We start from the raw sequence: 20766 nt of genomic DNA on the forward strand, positions 1-20766 counted from the left end.
CTTAATAGCAGAAGTCAGATATATACCCTCATCTTTCATAATGCCAAGATGTTTTGAATTTGTTAACAATCAAAAGGAGATTTACCTCCACTACATACTAATTACACATGAGAAGATAAGGAATTTTAACCATGTAAGCTTTGCAGTCAGTATCAACAAAGACTAAGGCTCAAGAATACACATTAGAGAAAATTAGGACAGATGCCCACCTCAGTCATCCACCATATAGAACGGTGTGGAAAGACTGTCCATAACAGCAAATTGCATATTCTCAGATGGTTTCCAGTGACGCTTCCTTTGATTTATAAACCAATTGTTTATTTGTTTCTGATCCAAGCCCGTAGATTCAGCCAGCGCAATCTTATCAGCTTCCTGAAGGATAAAATCCAAAATAAGACCCCACAGCATTTTGAAGAATATGAAATGCTCATGCATTTTATTTATGAGAGATTCTATTGCCACTTCAACTTATACTAACACATCACCCCAATTCATATGTAAATCACCAAAGAATTAGAACACATCTTGGGGTGGTATTAGCAAAAGTTGGTGTAACAATAGAAGCTCTCTTTATTTATATATAGAATTTCTTCGTATGCCATGTAAGTGGATAAAATATTTACCGTTGGGTAAGGCCATTTATAGTGAAGGTTCCACCAGTCAAAAAGCATTTGCCTTGCTTCTTTTGGCAGCTTTCCCTTCTTCTTCTTCTTCGAAAATTCCTGCTTTAAGCTACTTATATAGCCACTATATTTACGCAAAAGCTTATCCTTGAGATCTCGGTCTTCACTTCTAGGCTGGGAATCTTGAACTTCTATCTCTCCTCCACTGATATCCTCCTCAGATGATCCAGCAGCTTCATCTGCCAAGAAAACTTGAATTAACAAAAGAAAACACAATCTACATTGATTTGAGAAACATTAATACTTGAAGAAAAACTAGGCTAATCATATCCCTCACCACACCAAAATTAAAATAAAAACAAGATCCTACTTGCAGGCATACATGAATGAGTGCATAATTACCTACTAGTGCAGAATACAAATGCAATTACCATGTGATTATGTCATAAGATAGAAGTGCTACTATTATGCAACATTACATAGTGAAAATCCACTGTGAAGATGTTAGCATACCATAACAAATAACTAGTTTCCATAGGAGTGGTCAAAGTACATCCGTTAGAAGCTCTTACATGTGTGTGTGTGTGTACTTTTAGTGAGTTTCCATGGTAATTCTGATAGGAGATTCGCACCAGAAAATTATTTTTTCATGCAAAAGCTTATTTTTGAAAAGATATATGGTTGAAAAAACTCAACTCCAAGGGAATGATAGTTCTAGTAATAAAACAGAAAATTGAGGACATTCCATGCAGTAAAAATTCATACTTAAAACCATGGTAGAAAAGAAAGGATAAAAATATCATTCCAATGAGCACTTACATGGTGCGGTTTTTAATGGAAAAGATCAATTACGTATGCATTCGACAACCATTCTAAAGTCTACCGAGTCACCATCAACAAAGTATAAATATATAACTATAAAATCTATACGGAAAAAAGGAGATGAAAGAGAAAAAAGGCTGATTCAGGGCCCACTATTTACACACGTGAAACAATAGAGTTATTGTCTACATGTTAGTCTACTGATTGATCATGACGCCTATTTGACCATTTTAACCATACCACGAACTATATATTCAATCACGTATACTATACTTATATTTTCTTCCCAAGCCTGGAACAAAATTTTCTGTTCTCTAACTATCATCTGTATTACATCAGTCCATGACCAAGTTTCTTTTTGTGGTTGATTTTTTTTCCCTTTTATTCCCTGAGAAACTCTTTTGGCACTTATAATGCAATTATAGTTTATTAAGTTTCATATTCTTCCGTTCATCAATATTTTCTTCAAAGATACCTTTTTCTTTTCTCTTGTTAAATTTACCCTTGTCAAAGATACCCATTTTTTTTCTCGCTTATTTTCGAAAAGATATATAGTTGAAAAAACTTAACTCCAAGGGAATAATAGTTCTAGTAATAAAGCAGAAAATTGAGGACATTCCATGCAGTAAAAATTCATACTTAAAACCATGGTAGAAAAGGAAGGAGAAAAATATCATTCCAATGAGAACTTACATGGTGCGGTTTTTAATGGAAAAGATCAATTACGCATGCATTCGACAACCATTCTAAAGTCTACCGAGTCACCATCAACAAAGTATAAATATATATAACTATAAAATCTATACGGAAAAAAGGAGATGAAAGAGAAAAAATGCTGATTCAGGGCCCCCCCCCCCTATTTACACACGTGAAACAATAGAGTTATTGTCTACATGTTAGTCTACTGATTGATCATGACGCCTATTTGACCATTTTAACCATACCATGAACTATATATTCAATCACATATACTATACCTATATTTTCTTCCCAAGCCTGGAACAAAATTCTCTTTTCTCTAACCATCACCTGAATTACATCAGTCCATGACCAAGTTTCTTTTTGTGGTTGATTTTTTTCCCTTTTGTTCCCTGAGAAACTCTTTTGGCACTTATAATGCAATTGTAGTTTATTAAGTTTCATATTCTTCCGTTCATCAATATTTTCTTCAAAGATACCTTTTTCTTTTCTCTTGTTAAATTTTCCCTTGTCAAAGATACCCATTTTTTTTCTCGCTTATTTTCGAAAAGATATATAGTTGAAAAAACTTAACTCCAAGGGAATAATAATTCCAGTAATCAAACAGAAAATTGAGGACTTTCCATGCAGTAAAAATTCATACTTAAAACCATGGTAGAAAAGAAAGGAGAAAAATATCATTCCAATGAGCACTTACATGGTGCGGTTTTTAATGGAAAAGATCAATTACGTATGCATTCGACAACCATTCTAAAGTCTACCGAGTCACCATCAACAAAGTATAAATATATAACTATAAAATCTATACGGAAAAAAGGAGATGAAAGAGAAAAAAGGCTGATTCAGGGCCCACTATTTACACACGTGAAACAATAGAGTTATTGTCTACATGTTAGTCTACTGATTGATCATGACGCCTATTTGACCATTTTAACCATACCATGAACTACATATTCAATCACGTATACTATACTTATATTTTCTTCCCAAGCCTGGAACAAAATTCTCTTTTCTCTAACTATCATCTGAATTACATCAGTCCGTGACCAAGTTTCTTTTTGTGGTCGATTTTTTTTCCCTTTTATTCCCTGAGAAACTCTTTTGGCACTTATAATGCAATTGTAGTTTATTAAGTTTCATATTCTTCCGTTCATCAGTATTTTCTTCAAAGATACTTTTTTTTTCTCTTGTTAAATTTTCCCTCGCCCCTCCCAACACTTGTTCACATTTTATTCTTACTCACACTTTCACCTCTTGAAAAAAAAAAAAAAAAAATCTATAGCCACTGATTAGGGTCTAGAAAGTCGTTTCTAAAGCCCTAATTACATAGATTATATCAGTAAATTGCACACTAAATCCCCTCATTAGACATAGCATGGTTAGTCCATATTTATCATTGATTTCAATTAAATTATGTAATTCGGAACTAATTACTGTTATTTACATGTAACAAAAATTATTCGCAAAGTTTCAAGGCGAATCAGAAAAATTTAAAATTACCACTGTGATCCAAGATCCAAAACACAACCGTGGACCAAAATTCAATTGAGCAAAATTATACCGCATTGTCATGGTTAACGGCAACGGCGTAATCAACGAAGAAAGTCAAGCTTCGAAATTCGTACTGAAGCTTTGCGGCTGAAAGATACTCGTACTGAAGTAGGACTTTGATATTTTTGTAATCACGGAATGTTTCCGAAACCCTAATCTGATCTCTCCATAATAAGGAAATCAGACTAAAGGGCATCTAATCTCCAATCTCCCCCGGAGGGATCTCTCAATTCCTTGAAGATCAACTTCTAAGAAAACTGTCAATTTCAAGTCAAGAAGCAATAAAGATATTTTCTTTCTCTCATCTTTACTTTTTCTTTCTATGCTTTCTTTACTTTATTTTTTGCTTTATTGTTCTTGCGATGACTGTTGGCTAAATCTCAGTTAGATCGGTTGAGGAAGCCGGAACAAGATTTATTTGTGTTTTACTGTTCTCATAATGGTTTTATAGTTTTATTGTGATAGTATTAGGTATTTATTATTAGGTTAACCATTGAATGTTTCTCAAAGTTCTGATGGTATCTTTCTTTTATAAGTTCAAGAAGAACCATGTTTTACAAAGAACAGCTAATGTTTATCTAATCATCTAAGCCTAATTTATTACATACTTGTGATCTCATTATTATTATAACTGTTTGATTTTCCGATCTACAAACATTAACTTTGTTTAGAGGATCGAGATAAATAAAGAACCAGAATTCATTGATAAAGCTTGTGAAGGTAGATCCAATTGATCTACATTTTTCTATCATATTTTTAAGTTTTTATTTTAGTAGTTTATTTTAGATAAATCTTTCACGAAAACTATTTTTAATCAATTACATAAACTTGAATTAGATTGGAAGTAAAAATACTTTGGATTAACGTTGTCTCTATGATTTGACCCTTGCTTGCCAAGGTTTTCTTTTGTTATTTATTTTATCATCTACAGCTCGAACAGTCACTGGCCTATATTGCATTAATAGACAATCCCTAGCAAAAACATTCTCTCTTCAAATATAGGATTTCATTCTTCTTAAAAGAAACTAGTCAATCCAGTCCTACTTGTTCGACTTTTAAAATTATTAATTATTAGCCCAAGTGTCTACCAATTGCAGTTTTTAAGACCATGAAGTGGGAAAAGGTTAACCTTACACTTGGTAGATCAGTAGAACCATTGGGAGAATAAGAATGCAAGACACAAAGTCATCTACTAGATATGTTGCAGGTTTCTGGTTTTCATCTATATTATGCAAAATTCTAATTCCAGATAAACAAAATAAAAAAGATAAATGAATTATACATATATATATGGGGGTGGTTCGTGGGATGTCCCATGAACCAGCTGAGAAACAGATGTGTGGGAGTCATTGGATATGGGGAAAAGAAGGGACTGGATCATGTGGGACGTCAAATCGTTTCTTTTATAACAAATGTAATGAATTCCAAATACCTCCTTTTATTTTATTTTAATTATTTTTTTTTAAACCGTCTTATCTCTCTCACTATCTAACACAAATCGATGAAGCCTTCTCATTCCTCATTTTCTTCTCTACTGATCTCACAAGACTCTCGATCTCTCTCTCTAATTTAATCCATGATTGAGGGCCCACCACCAATGAACAATATATTCTCATACTTGAACCTTAGCAAATTACGTGTCCCTAACCGCTTTCAATCTTTATCCTTTATTCCCTCTATCAAACAATATTCAATTCACGGTTCCTCTCCATCCAGACAAAATACCTCACTTCATATACGATGTTATCATGTAAAAAGTGAACACAAGGCATATGTTAGCACATGGACGAGGTTGCATATGATAGCATTTGGCCTGTCTCCCTCTTTATAAAAAGCAAGAACACTTAAAATTTGTCTTAATTCTTAAACAAATGATTTGAAACTAATCTTACTAAACGATTATTGTTAATAAAAAGCCTTTGATCTTAATTTAACCTATTCAGAAGAAAAAAAGTGTTGAAATCATGAAGACTACATAAAACGACTTTAAGCATAGTTGTTCCTCAGTAGGGGGTCTCAACCTTGTTTAATCAAAGAACAAAGTAGCCAACATTTTAGATCATATAAGTGGGGACCCAATAAAAGATAAAACAAAAAAACCAGAAAGAAAGAAAGAAAAAAAGCTATGGGATGGGGGGGGCAGAGTAAAGAGGCTATATTGAGTACAAGATAAGGAGATGATGGGCAATGCGTCCCATCTTAATACTATAGAAGTTCCTCATACTTGGCTCCCCTCATATCCATTGAAGAAGGCAAAATAGGAAAAAAGCAAAACACAAAGAATATAATATAATACCAAAGGAAAAAAAGACCCAGCAAACTTCCTAGCTGCTTGGGTCTTTTCTTTCATTCTTCTTTAATAGATATTTCTCACAAAACAACAAAAGACCTCTCTCTCTCTCTCTCTCTCTCTCTAAAATAGTTGTGATTTTGCTAAAGAAAAGAGACATAAAAAGAGGTGGCAATATAGTTCTCAAAATGGAACTGTTGATGTTCTAAGAAGGGTGTGCTTTTTGAGTAGTTGAGCAAAAGTTACTAAGTAAATCTGCTCACATAAACATTAAACAAACAAAATCGATCGATCGAGAGTGAGGTCGAGAGTCTTGTGAGATCAGTAGAGAAGAGAATAAGGAATGAGAGGGCTTTGTCAATTCCTGTTAGATAGTGAGACAGTGAGAGAGATAAGAGGGTTTAAAAAAAAAACAATTAAAAGAAAATAGAAGGAGGTATTTGGAATTCATTACATTTGTTATAAAAGAAACGATTTGACGTCCCACGCAATCCAAACCATTGTTTTCCCCATATCCAACGACTCCCAATCATCTGTTTCTTAGTTGGTTTATGGGACGTCCCATGAACCACCCCCTATATATATATATATATATAGATTATGAATAAAGATAACATAGAGCAATGATTATGGAAGACCACACAATGGTACACATACACCATGCTCATGTTCAAGCACAATGGCCTCTTAAGACAATTTTTTTTTACCAAAAAACTTTAAACCAATTTTATACTTGACTTTTTTCATCTTATTTAACCGTTGGAACTTTACAACCCCAAAAATCCAACATTTTTCTTATATAAAATACAGTAGCGATCCACTCGAATGTCTTGTTCCTAACCAATGTCAGGTGGCACCCAATTTTATGTCACGTCGCATTTTTTGGTGACCCACTAACCATATGGATATGTGGTCCATCCCTTGGTGAATCTACACACAAAATATCAGTTTGATTGGTGATGTGCATTTATTGATTACAGATTGTCTTAAGTGTGATTTATAATCGTTGGTTTTAAATTCTTTTTCAAGAGATTAGATCTAGTTGAAACAATTTGTCAAACACTTTGATTTTCGATTCGTAGGTTTCCCAAGGGATGCACCACATATCCATACGGTCAATGAATCCCCAAAAAATGCCACGTGGCATAAAATAGGGTGCCACTTGACCTTGGCTAGGAACAGGGCACCTAACTAGATTCCTACTTTATAAAATAATGTAGGACAAGTGCCAGAAGATTTCATGGAGTGCTTGAATTGCCAAAATCCAAACAACAAAAGGCCTGAAAACAAAAGTAAAAATTGTGGATTCTAGTGCAGGAATCATGCGAAGGGGCCAATTCACCAATGGAATCGTCGATTTTCAGGATTCATAGCTTTGCCATGAACACACTTTTAAGCATAACTCCTTAACTTACACCTTTTTCTAGGTAATTTGTCATTTAAGTAAAGTTTTGGTCACAACATTTGTTATACAAGTCAAAATCACACACCGTTGATTCTGTTCTACTTATATGGCTTAGTATTATCGATTTTCTAGTGAAGGAGGTGTGGGGTCAAAAAGTCCCAAATAAGGTGGCTTTTTTTTTATTTGGTGTGTTGTGTTGAGAAAGAATTTGACTATGGACCAAGATATGATTAGAGGACTCTTTGGCTCGAATGTTTGTTTGCTTTGCTTAAGCGCAGAGGAGTCCATAGATCACATCCTTCTTCTTTGTCCTTTCTTGAGACAGGTTTGGAGTTCCTTCCTTGTGAGATTTGGAGTTGTGTTGGTCTTATTTCAATGTTGGCAAGAAGGGGGAAGAACTTTTTAGGGGGACGAAGAGGGTATTGTGGAGACTATTGCCTTCTGCCATCTTATGGGTAAAATCTGGAATGAGTAGAATATTAGGTGCTTTGAAAATAAAGTTGTGCAAGCCTTGGAGGTGATTTTGTCAGTTCTCTCATGCCTTTTTTCTTTTGGTCCAAAGCTTTTGTGGAGTTTAGGGTTGTCTTCCTTCCGGATTTTGTTGCTCGTTGGGATTGGGTTTGTTGTATTACAAGTTCTTAAGTCCTCTTTGTATTCTTTCTAGTTGGTATTCTCAACCACTTACTAATAAATTTCGTTATCTACGAAAAAAAATTACCAATTTTCTTTCTTGTGTTGAATTTACCATTTTTGGTAATTTTTTCTACTTTGGCTATTTTTGTGTTTTTCTAAGAAAAGAACTATTTTCTATTAATAGTATTAGCAATACAGAAATATATTTGATTAAAAAAAAAATTTATTTCAGGGTTTCTCTATTTTTTGGTGGATTCCAATTTTTTTCAATGGGTATTAACAACGATTATATCCTTTCTTCGATTCATGTTGTGAACAATCTTTGCTCTCTATTTATACAGAAAACACACTTCTTTCAGTCTATGGTTGTTGCACTCCTATATTGCCTAAGGATATCGAACAAATCTTGGGGGAAAAAGAAAAGAGATCAATTCAACATCACATATAGCATGAACAGCTCAATTTACATTAGGAGAACATGTTTAACTTATGCTTCAGTCTACACCTCAACCAAACAAACCAGTCTTGATCTTCGTCTTTCGACTTGTTTACTTAATTAAAAACTCGTAGTAACAATTCATCTATTACTACTATTTGGGTCTCTTTAGAAACACAATATTGCTATTGAGTCAGGCTATAATATTTGTTTAGTTTCGATTTTTTTTTTTTTTTTGATAATTCAAGTATCTTTATTAATTAAAAACTCGCAGTAACGATTCATCTATTACTACTATTTGGGTCTCTTTAGAAACACAATATTGCTATTGAATCAGGCTATAATAATTGTTTAGTGTCGATTTTTTTTTTTTTTTTTTTTGATAATTCAAGTATCTTTATTAATTAAAAACTCGCAGTAACGATTCATCTATTACTACTATTTGGGTCTCTTTAGAAACACAATATTGCTATTGAATCAGGCTATAATAATTGTTTAGTGTCGATTTTTTTTTTTTTTTTTTTTTGATAATTCAAGGATCTTTATTAATAACATGGTCGAGGAAACCATGAAGCAAAAAAGTACAAACAAGGGGAAAAGAAAAGCTAAAAAAAATTATTATAGATAATGTTTTGATCAATTATTAATTTCCCTGGATTGATATTTTTTATTTCCTATAACTACATCACAATTCCCACAAACAACATAAACGAGGAGCAATAATGACATTTGATAGAACACGAACAAAACTTAAAATGCTAAGCTAGAGTGGTAGTGTCTCTAGAACCATAGATTTTTCTACTGTTATCTCAAGGAAAAAAATCAATGGTTCCAATGATACTGTCATGTTAGCACACTCTGGAGCACAGTTATTTTAGAACGACTCTAATTTTAAATACTTACATAATATTACTAGGAAAAGGAAATAAATAGTAGTCATTATAAAGCTTTATAATTCTTCTTCAAAACAAAATTATCATTACTAAGCAAATAATATGTTTATGTGTCATTGCCACGTCATCCAAGTACAGAACTAGTGGAAAAAAAAGTGAGTCCGAGAATCATTAACCTTTAATATCAGTAGGAAAAGACAACAAACAGTAGTCAATAGTCAATGGTGAATGGAAAGCTTCATAATATTTCTTAAAGAAAAAATCATTTATTGTAAAAAATAAAAAAAAATCAAAAAGCAAACGTTGAGGAAGAAAACAAAAACATGCCCATGTTGATGGCGATATGAAAAAGGATGGTGCCACATAACAAAATTAAATGACAAACCCTACTTAAATCTATATGAAAGTGGGACCAACTACCATCCTCTGCAAGCCTACTCCATTCAAACAAGTAACGTAGACAAGACTCTGAGACCTTCTCTGTCGTATCTCAATCAGTGGAGGTGACTGGACAATACGGTCACAAGTAATCCCGAAATTTACGCGGCCGAACCCACCGAAGAAAGAAAAAAACAAGAAAATGACAATCATGTCCCTGTTTTTTTCTTCTTTTAATATTTTAGGTCCAGAATGCCCTTAAGTGGTTGAACGATAAATGTCCTTTCACACCAAATCTATATGTATAGGGGGAGAACCTAAAAGATTTTCGCATCAAATCGATGGCCAGAATCTAACGCAAAAGACACCTCAGAGGAGGTTATGAAATAGACAATCGAGATTGCGACCTTTCTCCATGACTGACTGACAAAATTTGACGCAAAAGACATTTAACAGTATTTTAGTTGGACAACCTCAAATCTCGTTTGAGGTTAGAAAACAAGAAAAATAAATAAATAAATAGGTAAGGATATTTATGTAATTACGTCCTGGGAAAAATACTAGGCTCAAACGCAAGTGGACCATCAAAGGTACGGCTGAAGTCAGAAGATAGTCAGAGGTATGCCCTAGGAGAGGAAATCTGTACTGAATATCCCTGGTGGTGGTAATGGCATGAGGAGCGTCAGCGTGAACACGCGCACCCAACACTAAACAACACACACTCGACAGAGGAAGAGCAGTTTCTGGATCATTAAATCGAGGATAACAATCCACCACTTAGAACTGACAATAGTCATCGATTAGAATAATTTCTGAAGCCTCGGGATTCGTAACTTACCATCTCGAAAACACATTGTTGGTACTGGTTAAGGAAAGACAAAAAGTACCATTTAAGACCATACTATAGATATCAGAACATCAAGATGACACGTGCCACCTATGACTGGCGCAGAGAGAGAGAGAGAGAGAGAGAGAATACTATAAAAAAAAAAACAAAAATATAAAAAAAGCTGCTTAGCAGAGCAAACAGGGTGAGTTGGAAGTGACCCATGACCACCCCCGCTTCACCCGGGTTAAAACTTCAAACGTCAAAAGCTGCACATGACACAGAAGACATAACATGCCTTCTTAGATTTCGTTTTCCACTTATACCACTGCGGTAGAATTTCCTAATGCACCAATAGATAGCTATCAAAAGAGTCGTGACATCGGATGGGACATTGGAGTGAGCAGAGCCATAGATGCTCTCACTCGTATCACGAAGAAAAGCATCTAGATGCTTCTATAGACACATCTATGTCAGCCATGTCTGAATCGATGTCAATTCCAATGTTACTTTAGCATTTTCCATAACAAAATGAACACCCTTAAGGCAGAAAAATAATAACAATAATACAATTATAATATTTATAAAGGAAAGCATAGCTCTGACATCATAAAGTAAAACAGATTTTATTGAGATTTAAAGGATGATGATTAAATATCCCATTTGATTTAGATTTATATAAGTGGAAAGATAAACCATGAGTCCAATACAATTATACATAATTGAACTTAAATAATCATAAGGATAATGCTGAAGCAACATTAAAATGTACATTCTGCTGGGGTGGGGCACACATAACCATAGATTCTGCACTTCAGAATGTACAAACTAATGTACATTTCAATGTTACTCCAGCACAACTCTAATCCTAATTGATACAAATCTAAGATGTTGAAGATATGTGATGATATCTACCCTAGCCAATCTCGTACACATTATTATAATGTATACACCTTATCTCTATCAGGACCCACAGTTGGATAAAAGTTTCATGGTGTTTTCATCATCTGACTACATTAACACACTTAATAAAAGTTTCATAAAAGCTCAGTCAGACCACAGACCACTGGAAGCCAAATAGCAGATAAGTTTTTTTAACAAAAAAAAAAACCACAAAGTAAGCCATTATACAACCTGAATTTAATGCTGTATTTCTTTAAAAAATAAAGTTGAAAAAAAACATGAAATAAGTATTAAGGTTTTTCTGAAATGATTTAAAACTAGGTCATGAATCAACAGTTCACATAATTAAAATGTTCATTAACAATTCACATTTGAGTGATTCAAAACAAATGGAATATTATATAATGAGTCGTGCTGGAGTGACCTCAAGCTGGAACCTCATATCGCACTTCTTGACATGAAAATGAATAGGAACCATAGATGCCTTTTCACTCGTATTTCAATAAAAAGCATCTATGGTTCATACACTTTCACGTCAAAAAGTGCAATATGAGGTTCCTACCTGAAATCACTTCAGCATTATTCTTACATAATAGACATTAACAGCTAGAATCAAATCATAAACACACTGACTTGCTTTCACATCAAAACAATAAAAATCGCCTTATCAACAGTATAGAGAATCAGGAAATGGCCCAGAGTATAGAGTAAAATAAATATGAGCCACAATAAAGACTCAAAAAGAAGCCACTTGAAATTCATTCGGTGACATGACAAATGCACAAAACAATAGATTTTTCTTCGGGATATACAAGGAAAAAGATCTATGGCTCCATAAACACATCAACGTCAGCGAGTGAATTTCGAGTGGCTTTTTTCCAGTCAATTTATCATTATTCATTAAATATCATACCTATCACCCATTTCTGTCATAAACCTGATCCGCTTATTCTCCAACTAAATTCACTCTAACAACACATGTGCCATACATCAATGTAAGAAATGATAAGACACTGGGTATTTGAAAGGCTCAACAGAACCATTACTCTTCATCAATAAGTTTTAAAAAAAACTCAGAATGCCAAGTGTGGCAACTTTTCCACCAATCAGTACATTGAGGATACAGTCCTTTTCACAATCGGAGATGTACCTCACCACTCGATAGAAAACCAAATAATTTCATAGTAATAGTATCCCACAACATCAATCCGATGGTATTATTCTGTTGTAGTATGTGGCTCATATTGAGTGAAACACGTATATAGAGAACGCAGGCGGATGCCGGAGTGGAGATAGGGGAGTTTTGCTTCTTGATCATTTACCATTGGAGAGAGGAGATTTAACATTTACTGCCGAATCACGTTAAATCTGTGTGTTCTTATTTCTTTCTAGTATTTCTCTTTTCGTATTATTTATCATAATTGCCACACGTAGCACAACATATTCCAAGGTAACCATGCCAGGTGAATCTCATCCCCAATGACTAACGGAAAGATGCAACATGAGGAAATGATATTTAGAACTATCAATCAGACATTTTTACTAAGGATTTTCCTATAATTAATTAGGTTTTATTCTAATTTTCGGTAGTCAATTTACTCCCAAACCTAAACCTGCTTAGGGTTTCATTATAAGTTTTAAATGCTCAAAAGAGTTGTTTCTCTATTCCAAACCATACAATTACAGTTTTAGTAGAAGTAAGAATCAAGTCCGTTTTTTATTTCAGTAGGCAGCAGAAAAGTGTTAGCAGCTTGCTAGAGGTGATTTATCCCAACTTCTTGTTATTGATGCTAGCTCACATTGATACTTGTTGGCAAATCCTCTAAAAATAAGTATGGTAGTAGTAGCAGCCTAATAAGGACTTCTGAATAACGTGTTTTCATTCCTTGATTTGTTATTGCTCAAATAGAGACATTCATGGAGTCTTCGACTAGTTAAATGCTATGTGCATTCTAAAGCGATCTACAACAGCAGAAACCAAGAACCTCACTGCACATATCCCAACAAGGCTCAAGAAGCTATTCACAAACTACACTTATGTGACATGTTAGACAAGCCACATAGCATGAATAATTAGAAGAATATGGTCTTCTATGAAGATTTGAAACCGGAAGAAAGAAATACAGAGCATAAGACACTAGAGCATATTAAATATATTAAGGCTCATCAGAAACACCTGAAGCTGCATTAATCTAAAGTCCAACTCGGATGACATTTCCATAACAACAGTCAACCATGTGAGGCTATGCCAATAATATGTCCACATGCAATCCTCCTAACAGCATGCCTAAAAAACCTTAGTAAAATATTAAAAAAAGAATTCATGAGAAACCGTATGAGCAATGAAGTGAAACCAAGAAAGGAGATACAAGCCAACCAAAATAACAGCAAAGACACTGAAAAGGTTAACTCCGCACTTTTAGGACAAGAAGAATAATCAGTTGGCTAACCATAACTAACCTGCTTAGTCACGAACTACTTAAAATAATATTAATTCTTAGTGTTTAAGAAAATTAATGTTTTTAATCATTAATATCACATTATAGCAAGTGGGGGCTGTTATTATAAAGCCAATTCCATTAGCACCACAACCGTGCAACTAGACAGTGCACAGGTGCAAGCAGCCTTCTCTTAAAGTGATGATATACCATGACTTCATGCTATATCTGTCTACAAATAAGCCACTAAAATAATAATATCAGCACATCAGCTATTATTTTATATTAGCGTACAGCCTTAAAAGGCGGAGATCAATTGAGAATAACAAACCAAGAAAAAGGAATAAAAATCAAAAAACAAGATCAGTAACCAACACAACCAAGAAAGATTCGTTTTGAAAAACCAGTCGGGTAATAGCTTCCGGTACTTGTTGTCTCATGAGATCCCGTGTGTTACAAAAATCATTTACGAATATATATATATATATACACAAGATCAGTAACCAACACAACCAAGAAAGATTCGTTTTGAAAAACCAGTCGGGTAATAGCTTCCGGTACTTGTTGTCTCATGAGATCACGTGTGTTACAAAAATCATTTACGAATATATATATATATATATATGTTGTAGATGATCAAGGAAAAGAAAAGGTTCTTTGAGTTCAGATGTTACTTTATAAGTATAAGAATCTGCCCACAACTAATTCCTAGGAGATCTTTTCCCCAAGCCAAGAAATATTTTTTTTGTACTTCTTTTTATCTTTGGGTGGCAGAACCGACCCAATCCTTGGACCTTTCCCAGGTCATTTTGCATATCTAACCCAAGGCATGCACCATTGGAACTTGAATCTCTGCCTAGGAACCCATAAGACACATCATTACAGACCATTACCCATAATATTAATAAAAAAAATTCAGTGGAACCAATTTGTTTTATAACATTTGGGCTAAAAGGAACATTAAATTATTAAAATATAACCACATACATTTTTTTTCTTTATTTATGCTTTTTATCATTTTGAATCCCTTAAAATAAATGAAACCTACCATTACCATAATAAATGTTCGGCAATGGCACAGCCTCGCGAGGAAAAATTGATAAGCATCTTTACCAATTTTCTCACTACAAATATTTCCCAAGTTGCACCTAAGGATATGTTTTCATTGGCCTGACTAATACACGTGAAATGAACTAGTTTTTTCTATAGCACAGTTTGACATAAGGAGAGAACATACCAATTATGACAACAATCACCCCAGACTTACCATTGATGCAATCGACTATACATTCAACTTGTTTAAAACACACAAAATTTCAACTCAATACGTATTTCTAATTATATGTTACGTACATGAAAACAGATACATGTGTTGTGGGCTGATTAACAAAACATTTGTCGTCCAACACAACTCCAGACACATACACAATGAGAAAATAAAAAATTAATAATAAACATTCAGCTATTTTAAGTAAAATAAAATTTATCGGAGAATAGGAAAAACAAAACTTGCAAGTGAATTTTTCCATCCCAAATGTGTGAATGTCTTAAAATAATTTGATTTGAAAATGTTTCTAAAATATTCTCCATGTCAAACAGTAGTTGGAACATACAGTTGAAATATCATTACAAGAATGGTAAGCAAAACATTCAAGAATAGCAGCTCCACCCATCAATATCAAACATGTTGGGGGCAATGCATTGTCACAAGTTTGAGATGCATGCAAGGAACAACTAAGAAAATTTCATAAATAAAGTGAACCCCCTTAAGCTATAATTTGGATAAATAGCTGGAAATTATAAATATAAACCTAGTACCTTAAAAAAATAACTGCGAAAATAAAATAAAAAAGAAATATTTTTCCTATGCAAATTATACAAGTATAGAACACCTATATCTAAAAGGAATATAGTAGGACCCATCCACTCTGCCTGTATATGATAAATTCTACAAAGATGATAGATTATTAAAAAAAAAAAAGAGCTTTCAAACATGAAAACGAATGTACAGCAGAGATGGAGGGAGTAACACAGATTTTTTTAAGGAGCATGTTCCCTATAAAAATTCAAAGACCAGAAACAAAGCTAAAATCAGCCCAATCAATGTCATTTTGGTCAAGCGTTGGCCATGGATGCCCCTAGACATTAGCCATGGAATAACAAGCTTTAACTATGAGTTGTGGATCAAACAAATAAAATAAACTTTAACTATAGGCAAGGTTTCTTTAGCCTATCCAGAGATTAAAGTTATGGTGAAACAAATATTATTGACTGTCATACTAAACTCTGAAAGCTTCCAAGTCGGAATCTCTAATAAAAAAACAGAAACTATTTCCAAGAAAACAATAACAAAATTAAAAAAGCATAAAAGCTTCCTGGGCAAAATAAAATCAGACAAACCCAGATAACCAATATTTTGTAACTACTAGGAAAATGGTGATAAACTGAGTAACAAAAAAGTGTTCCAACCCTAACAAAATAAAACATTTACAAACATAAACAATCCTTTCTTAGATAAAGGGTCTCTTTCATAACTGAGTTTTTTTTATTATTAGTGTACCTGTGTCTGAACCTTTGTTTTCTCCCAGTTCAAGTGAAGTTCTAAGTTGTGAATTTTGCTCAGAACCAATAAGAAGATTTCAGGCCGTGACAGCAACACTAGTATTTTCGCTATTATTTCCCGGAATTGAGCCTAAAAATACATGCTAACGTGCGCCATATTAAGGAGAATTTATATAGCGCACAAGAATCAAAACATTAAAATATAACCCTACTTAGCCAAAGTAAGCGAGAATGAGATTGAGAATTTGATATAAATTAAATATATTATATCCATGAGAGAGGGAGAGAAAGACCAGAAACGCAGCTTCTGGAAGATCCTTTGCAGAGATTGGACAGCTGCATCTCAATCTTGTTCAAGAAAGAAGTTGCTTCGTCGAAAGGCCTTGCGAGATCCGATTTATATTTCACCAATATATCACAGTAAGTTTCCTAAAAAAGGAACAAACAAGGAAAAATAAGAACTCGTTACCCTAAAAAGACGTTTCCTCTGTGTGTGTGTGTGTGTGTGTGTGCGTGCGTGTGTGTGTGAGAGAGAGAGAGAGAGAGAGAGAGAGAGAGAGAGACCATGAACTCGTCGAGCTCAGGATCGGCACCAAGGAGAGTTGAAACGGCGTTTCTATTGGAAACGTCATTTTCTCGCCTGATTTCATCTAACAGACATGCGATCTCTGGAGGTGCTCCAACCTGAAAGTAAAAAAAAAAAAGTGAAAAACTCAAGAGAGAGAGAGAGAGTTTGTTGAAAAAGATCAATGGAGAATTGGAGCCCGAAATTTTCCAACATTTTACAACCATGGACCCATGGAGTAGAAGATTTTCAAGAAATTTATGGAATAGGAATGGAAGTTTGACTGAATCTGAAGATTCCTCAGTCGAAGAAGGTAGAAACTAAAAGATAATTATAAACAAAAAATAATAATGGAGATAAATATTAAAATGAAGACCTTCGAAGTATTGAAAATGGTAAACTTGAAACAGCAAAAATACCAGTTTTCAACGAAATTTTTTTTTTTTTTAGATTTTCTGATTCCTTCTCCATGGACTGAAATCAAACAAGACTTATCTCAAGAATTTCAAATTAGTTCTTGTGAGAGAGGACAACCGAGAGAGAGAGAGGCTTCAAACCTTGAACGAGCAAAGCAAACACCGAGTAAAGACAAATCAAGAGACATTCACCAATAAAATAAACAAGGTTTCAACACGAATCCGATCGACTTGCGAATAATCACAAAAAATATGAACACTTTAAATGAAGATTTTGAAGTATTGAACATCAGAACATCTGTAAGAACCAAAGTTCCAGTTTTCAGCCAAAAAAAATAAAAACTTTTTTTCTGTATTTTCAGAATCCTTCTCCAACGAAAGAATCCAGATTCAGATTAGTTCTTGTCAGAGAGAAGATTATCGAAGAAGAGAAAAATGAAGTTTCAAACATCGAATCAGCAAAGCTAACACCGAATAAAGACGAATCAATACACACAATGAGCAATAAAATCAACGAAGGTTCAAGAAGAGTGATCAATTTGCGAAAAATTACAAATATATATATATATATATATATATGAACACTCGAGGAACAAATTTACACTGAAATGAAATTCTTCTTCACTAAGTTTTCCAAATCTGAACGAAATTTTTTTTTTTTGAAAACTTAAAACATAACCTAGCTTATGTTCTACGTAAAGCTTCAAAGCTCGACGGACTAATAACTACACTACGTAGATACCAAAACAATTCAGAAATTTTGATGAACACGAACTTATGAAGAAATTCAACAACAAAAATTTCAGATTCGTCCGAAAAAAATTCAAAAAAATTCCTTCCCATTGACAGAAAAAATAGGTTTTTTTGCCGAAAAAAAATTAGATATACCTTCTGGCAATCGATGTAAGCTTGAAGCAAACTAGGATAACAAGGATGAGAAGAGATTTTCGCTTTCATGGCACTCGTAATTTGCGATTCTCGACCTATTCCTACTGATCCATGAATTTCAGCCGTAATCGAAGCACTCTCAGACAACGCAGAAGCTGCTGCTGAGAACAATTGATCAGATCCAAAGATTGGAAATTTTTCGCGAAAAGCTCCAGAATTGAGAAAGCTTTGGTAATCTGCTTGAGAAACCAGATTTCCTGCTGAGATTGAAGCTTGTTCTGTGTAGTTCACCGTTTGATGGAGACCATACAAATCCTCCATCATTATCTCCTAAAAGCAAAAAAGTTGCAGAAACTCAAATTCTCCGGAGATGGAGGTTTTTGTAGTTTCTCTCACTACAATTAATACAGCCACATAGAGAGAGAGAGAGAGGTAATTTGTTTTTGCTTCGTTTCTGTGAAAATTTGATTTTCTGGAAGTAGCAGAGAGTGAGACTACAATTGTTCTTGGGGGGTGTGATTTTTAGCGTACAAACAAGGAGAAGCTGAGCTTCCCAATTCCAACCCTCTATTTTTTTTTTCTGGTGTTATAATTATAATTTATAAATGATAAAAAAAAATATACTTAATTATGTTTTTTAATCTTTTTAATAGTGTGATCGGGTAACCTGAACCTCTAATTAATTTTTTAATGCCACGTGTATTTATAATTGAAAAAATTATTTAAAGGACCCTGACAAATTGATTTGTTTCTACTTAATCCCTAAATTTTAGGACTTCTCTTAATAATTCATTTTGTAAAAATTTTCTTTCCAATCAGTCTCCTCACTCCCCACATTTGTCACGATTGAAATGCGGGATGTGCTCTAAGAGTCGAATACATCATTTTCATCCAAAAAGTAGATTTTCGACATTCCAATCGAGTTTCGGAGATTTCATTTCGACGAGAATAATTTGAAAATGAAGAAAAAGTCATTTTTTTAATATAAAAAAATTAAACATTTTGAAAATAAATTTAAATAATTAGGATTTTTTTCAATTTGTTTACATCGTTTTTAAATGAAAATCAATCAACAATAGTTCTTTTGATTTAAAATCAGCTAGACAACTCGTTATGTCAAGCGTTCAGTCAATTTTTTCATGTATTTTAGTTAAAAATAAATAAAAACGACTAAATTTTATCAATATGGAGTTCACCAATTTTTATCGTCAAATTCGATATTTTTTAAAATTTATCAAATTCAATAATAAAAAAATGTCAAGCTCGATATGCAATAATATAAAGTGGTGAGTTCAACAACAAAAATGTTGGCCTCAACAATAATAAGGGATCATTAAAAACAAAAAGTTTACTAAATGAATTATCAAGCTACCTCCCAAAATTTAAGGATTATTTAAAAAAATCCTTTTGTCAAGTGCTTAGTTATTGTTTTCTTTATAATAATTGTGGCACACTTATTATGAAGCATTAGAACTTTAAGCACTTTGTGAAATTTCCATACTAATTCTTTTGGTTTTGGTCTTTAGTGATAGGATCTTTAATTTGTTAGGTCCCGCTCCCACTCACAAACTTGCTTAAGGGCTTTGGAACTTTATCCTTTTTCCAATCCCTAGTCTCAAGATATGATTTTGTTATACATAGGAAATAAGTATTTGAGTGTATTTTTTTATATATAAAATCATGATAATCTAAATTAGACCCATGGCATACTCAATTGACTTACCTAACTTGATAGGCTCGAAAATCGTAAATCTACTCTCCTTGAGATATAAAATTATACTTTTTTTATGGGAAATTGTAATTTTGTATTCTGATGAGAGCACATCTACGATTCTCAAGCCTATCACGTTAGGTAAGTCAATTAAGTTGTCGCATGCCTAATCAGATTATCAGCACTCTTTTTTATAAGAACAACAATTTTACACAAAAATAAATTTTCAAGGTATGCACGTTAACATGTGCCCTAAGGGCACATGTTAATAAAACCCCTTGAGAGTATGATTTTGTTGTTAAGAAATTTGCATGCTAAGTTGATGAATCAATGGTATGACACCATACAAATGTGATTGGTAGGTCGAGAGAAAATTTAGGGAGAAATTTTTGAGAGGTTAGGACTTCGGATTTCATCAACACAAAAATTTCTTAATAGTAAATTTGTATTCTAAATATGAAAATACACTTTGAATATTAAAAAACATTTTTGCATTATATTAAATATTTTTTTACTCTTAAAATAAATAGTATTCAATAATATATATTTTTTATGGCAGGGTGTCCGGACCTATAGGCTTGGCTAATAGAGGCGAGTCAACTAGCCTCTTAGGGCACCATATCTCACCCAAATCCTCCGGATGCATGTAATACCCTATAACCAGCTAGTTGGGGCAAGGTAGCCAACCTCTTAAAGCACCATATCTTGCCCAAATCTATCGGTACAT

The 20766-nt window shown here is 33.5% G+C and overlaps 1 protein-coding gene across 1 annotated transcript; it reads right to left on the reverse strand.

Annotated features, from left to right (window-relative positions):
* LOC147401045 (homeobox protein knotted-1-like 6) lies at positions 1-18901 on the reverse strand. The gene is made up of 5 exons (XM_086442154.1): positions 18329-18901; positions 17024-17143; positions 16753-16888; positions 624-862; positions 1-372 (listed from the first exon to the last, which is right to left on the reverse strand). Exons 1-5 carry the CDS (start codon positions 18650-18652, stop codon positions 211-213), a joined length of 981 nt encoding a protein of 326 aa, XP_086298280.1. The 5' UTR covers positions 18653-18901; the 3' UTR covers positions 1-210.
* Positions 18902-20766: the final 1865 nt, after the last annotated feature.

Source organism: Akebia trifoliata, chromosome 5 (assembly GCF_017979445.1).
Source record: "Akebia trifoliata isolate Shusen 1 chromosome 5, ASM1797944v1, whole genome shotgun sequence".
NCBI lineage: Eukaryota > Viridiplantae > Streptophyta > Magnoliopsida > Ranunculales > Lardizabalaceae > Akebia > Akebia trifoliata.

Excerpts from the sequence above, each read along its gene's own strand:
- LOC147401045 (XM_086442154.1), bottom strand. The coding sequence starts at position 18,652 with ATGATGGAGGATTTGTATGGTCTCCATCAAACGGTGAACTACACAGAA. Across the intron at positions 17,144-18,328 it reads CTTACATCGATTGCCAGAAG|GTTGGAGCACCTCCAGAGAT; the intron begins GTATATCTAATT and ends TTTTACTTTCAG. Across the intron at positions 373-623 it reads ATAAATGGCCTTACCCAACG|GAAGCTGATAAGATTGCGCT; the intron begins GTAAATATTTTA and ends TTTATCCTTCAG.